The following is a 4,815-nucleotide window of genomic DNA, read 5'->3' on the forward strand; positions in this document are numbered from 1 at the left end:
AAACAGTTCCGCTACTAATTTTTTTTAAATTAATTATTATGTATATATATGTATATATAAAAACTTTTGAAACAGTAGAGCTATGGTTTCACTTTTTTTTTTTTTTTTTTTTTAATTTAAATTTTTTAATATAATATTTTTTTATTAATTTATAATAAAAAACAATAAAATATATTTTTAAATTGTTGATGTAAACAAATATACGTAATATTAATACTAATTTTTTACACAAAATTTATAATTTTAATGTAAATACTAAATTTAGTTAAATTTAAATAATAAAAATAAAAAAATAAAAAATAAAAAACAGGGATTTTTTCCTGCGGGGACCCGAGTCCTCGAATGGGGATTCCTCCACTCGACTCCAACCCCTCAAAATGGGTAATGGGGCGGGGACGGGGACGACGATGGGAATACATCCCTGCCTGCCCCGGCCTCGTTGCCAGCCCTAGTCTAGTGAGGTTAGTAGTACCAAACAACTCCATTTTAAATCCTTTGTCTTTTTTTTTTTTAATTTTTTTTATTCAACCATTGGTTATAGCTAAAATGTTTGGAATGGATGATTTTTTCTTCTTTTCTTGTTTGGGATTATTTGTATTTGTATTCTTCTTTTCTTTGTTAGGACTATTAGATCTTATATTATGGGTTTTTTTTTTTTCCATAAGTGTCTATAATATGTATTATGTATTCTCAATGTTAGTTTGTGCCTAAAAATTCCTGATTAATTAATAAATCCATTCTCGAAAAGATGAATGTTTGTATCAGTTGGGCTTTCTTTGATTTGAATAATTCATGAAAGTTCTCGAATTAGTTAAACCCATAATCTATTTATTCTAAATAGTTATTTCTTTTAGAAGAAGAATTATAATGCTAATATTGAAATTTAACATTTGTTGTTATTTGAGTGATTACCTAATCTCCATGTTACTGAATTTTTGTTGTTATTTGAGTGGCTATCTAATCTCTACGTTACTCCATCATCAAGATTTGAAATGGTAGATTGAAGTGGTTTTGTTAATATATTAATTTGGTAAACTTATTTGTAACTAAAGCTAAATGAATTAAACGTGAAGCTAATTATAATGCTAAGTTTGATTAGTTGCTTATTTTAAGGAGTTAAAAGATAACACTAATGAGGCTTTGACTTTCGAGTTATATTGTTGTGGTGCTTGGAGGAGGGTGCAGTCTCTCTTTCTCATTATTACATAGGCTATGCGTTTCATGATTAAGGATCATAACTCATTTTTTGTTAATAAGTATATTGTGTCCAAATGAGTTTTATTCACTTGTTGGGAGAGATAGTTTGTAACGTTTGAATTATTCATGAGATTGTTAGTGTTGTAATATAGAAAGTATTAATATAGAATTGTAATTTTGGAATTATTCATATAAATGTTAGTTTAGTAACGTTGTAGACATAAAATTGTGAATATATATTATTTGTTTATATGGTTGACAAGATTGGAAATGCCATTTATTTAGTTCACGAATATTGTTTATATTATATATATCAATGTGGTTGTTAGACCTCAAAACAAGATCAATTATATAGGTAATTTCTAATAGTACAATTTGTTTTAAAAGAAAAAATACATACAAATTTGACAAGCAAAACGTATCAAGTATTCATTAAGTTGTCAATTTTTGGATGTCAAGAAGAAATTACATTTGATAAGTAAAAACTGTCAAATTATGAAAACCTTGATCCACAATAAATGTTAAGAATTTAGATACTTGACACTTAAAATAAGTAAAAAAAAATCTCATATACTTGATAGTTATAACATATCAAGTAAATTACAGCTTGACGTTTTCAGCCAGTAAAAAAAATTCTTTTATTCTTGACGCTGGTTTACTTGACGTTTTTAAAAATGTCAAGTAACACTGATACTTGACTGTGAAAGAACATTAAGTAATATAGTTTTTGTAGTAGTGAGTATATCAAATATATCAATTGTATATCAGTAATTGTATCAAATATATCAGTAATGTGGGCATCTGCGACATTTTATATCTTTTATACATGGGTTGGATTTCTTTTTTTCCATTTGTGCAAAAAACAAATGTGTAGGCTACTTGCCTAATTATTGTAATTTATGTTTTTCTTTGTTTTTTTTTTTTTTTTTTTTTTTGTAGGAATAAACAAAAATGATACAAGAACAAAACATATTTCTCTTTGTCTATTCGAGTTCTACTCAGCAGTAATTTATATATACTATTTCTATCGAGGTCCAAGATTTGATCTCTCATATTCACAATGGTCGCACTATAAACACTATTTCTCTTTANTTTTTTTTTTTTTTTTTTTTTTTGTAAGCAGCTCAATTTTTTATTCTTAATAAAAAAATATTTCTCTTTGTCAAGTTGAGTTTAACTCAGCAGTAATTTATATATACTATTTCTATCGAGGTCCAAGATTTGATCTCTCATATTCACAATGGTCGCACTATAAACACTATTTCTCTTTATTTAAAGCAGATGTCATCAAGTTAGATGTCTAAATTCTCTGACCTCAAAGGTAAGAAAAAATTGATTTATAGTTTAAATTATAATTTAAACAATAAAATAAAAATCATTTTAAAATTTTGTATTCTTTACTGAAGAAAAAAACTCTATTTCTCTTTATTTAAGACATGTAATTGACCGAATGTCAAAAGTTTGAATCATCTGTATGTTGAACTAAAAATTTTTTTTTTTGTGTTTTTCATTTAATAATATAGTTATTAAATTTTAATTCAAATATTATAATAATAATAATTTGAATATCTTTTTTTCATAAAATTTATAATTATTTGATATAATCTATATTAATTGTAGTTGAGTTTCTCATTTTAAAAATAAATTATCTAAATTTGAAAAACTTATGTAAAGTTTAATTTTTAAGGATGTGTTTGGTATGTGATAAAAGTAGAGAGTTGAGTTGGTAATTATTATATGGAGAGTTAAATTATCTGGGGAGTTAAATTGTCTATGTTTGTTGTGCAAAGTTGAGTTGAGTTGGTAATTATTGTCTGTGTAAGTTGAGTTGAGTTGGTAATTATTGTTTGTGTTTGTTGTGCAGAGTTGAGTTAAGTTGGTAATTATTGTCTGTGTTTGTTGTGTAGAGTTGAGTTGAGTTGAGTTGGAGGATCTGATGCAGTTTTTTTGTGAATGAGATTAGTTCTATTTTTTTCATGCTTTGCTATTGTTGATTAATTTTCAAATATACACATATTTTCTCAAATCATTTATGACATAAACTGGACAATCTTAATTTTTTTTCTCAATTTGTAGAACATAATAAATTATTTTTCATATATTCTTTTCAAAAACTGTAATAATTCTAATTCTCTTCAATCGGTAAAACATACCAACAAAATATATTTCATATTGCTACTCAATTAATTGGTATATTGTATATTGTATGTATATATATTGAAGGTATATATATTTCATATTGAATATTTGTATGTATATATATCCAAAAAAAATTCACAAAATATATGTTATTTTCGATACTTATAATATTAGTTATATTTACAAACACAAAAATTACATATTTTCAAGTATGCAAAAGTTATCATTCTTTTTGACATGAAAGTCCATTGTCCATTTGCTGTTATCCAAAATAATTATAAACAAAATATAGGGGTGTAGTAAGTCTACATGTTTCTTTCTAGTAGACGGAGGTAGTACCTCTTCCGTGCGTGTTCCGGTACTGCAAGGAAGCAATCTGTCTTCTAAATGTCTGTGACAATGAGGTCAATAAGGGTGACCTGATCATCCTCATCCAGGCCATCAATGTTGTATATGGAATTTACTACTTCCTTCCGATGCCCGAACTCTAGCTCATACTTTTCCTTTTGCCACGATGCAAGTCTACCCATGTGTGTGCTCTGCATTTCAACAGTCGATCTCATGATGTCGATCATTTCAGCTTGGAATGATGACCTCTTCCTCTTACTGCCTCGAGATGACTCGGTAGGTACACTCGCTCTACCTGTAGATTGCTCTGCTGGTTCTTCATCTATTTCATCTTGATTTAATGGTGATTATGTCTGGCGAACATCAGGGGTGCGACAGTCCTGTGATCCAAGTCGAATCTCATCTTCAAACTCTCTGAATGCATTCGTCGCCATCACGTATGGGTCCTCACTTGATTGCCCTACTACTCTGTCTTTCCCAAATACGGTAGAGAGGTCATCGTAATGTGAGAATGACTTGTTCCACATCTCCTTCGCATTGGGATGACTCTACATTGATACACATGCACATTATTAATATTTATATTATAACACGTATCCATACATTTTTTTTTCTAGAATCTTACCCGAACCCAAAGATCTAAAATCTCCCTCTCGACCTGGACACATTTGAACTCCTCGTTCCAGCCGAACCCCGACTGACTTAACATCTCTGATACTGCGTTGTATTGTTTCTTCAGACTCCTCACCTTGCACTCAATGGTGTTTTGATTCAGTGCGCACCCAGGTACTTTCTCATGCAGAATTCGCTCTAAGTGTTGTAGGTATCCTGGTCGAAACATCCCATTATCGGACCTCCAATCGGTCTCCACCAAATACAATAGAGCTTCTACCAACTTAGCGTCCTAGACCTCTTACCATTACCTGCCATTATGCTGCATGCATACGTTTGTTAAATTAAACACATGCACAAACAAAGGATAAACTGCTGAAATTATATGTTCCAATTTAACTTGTTCACACAGAGTCTTGGCACAAAACATTTTCATGACATACTTGGAATGTTCCATAATTAAATTTCATTCAGTAGTAAAAGAAAAGTAAGCAATGAACATTGAATAATCAGGCTCTT

The 4,815-nt window shown here is 29.2% G+C and overlaps 1 protein-coding gene across 1 annotated transcript; it reads right to left on the reverse strand.

Annotated features, from left to right (window-relative positions):
• Positions 1-3,851: 3,851 nt before the first annotated feature.
• LOC120072528 lies at positions 3,852-4,799 on the reverse strand. Its single transcript, XM_039024909.1, has 2 exons — positions 4,310-4,799; positions 3,852-4,232 (listed from the first exon to the last, which is right to left on the reverse strand). The coding sequence occupies exons 1-2, from the start codon at positions 4,523-4,525 to the stop codon at positions 4,032-4,034; spliced, it is 417 nt and encodes a 138-aa protein (XP_038880837.1). The 5' UTR covers positions 4,526-4,799; the 3' UTR covers positions 3,852-4,031.
• Between the last annotated feature and the right edge of the window lie 16 nt (positions 4,800-4,815).

Source organism: Benincasa hispida, chromosome 3, assembly GCF_009727055.1.
Source record: "Benincasa hispida cultivar B227 chromosome 3, ASM972705v1, whole genome shotgun sequence".
In the NCBI taxonomy this organism is placed as follows: domain Eukaryota; kingdom Viridiplantae; phylum Streptophyta; class Magnoliopsida; order Cucurbitales; family Cucurbitaceae; genus Benincasa; species Benincasa hispida.

Excerpts from the sequence above, each read along its gene's own strand:
- LOC120072528 (XM_039024909.1), bottom strand. The coding sequence starts at position 4,525 with ATGTTTCGACCAGGATACCTACAACACTTAGAGCGAATTCTGCATGAG. Across the intron at positions 4,233-4,309 it reads TTTTAGATCTTTGGGTTCGG|AGTCATCCCAATGCGAAGGA; the intron begins GTAAGATTCTAG and ends GTATCAATGTAG.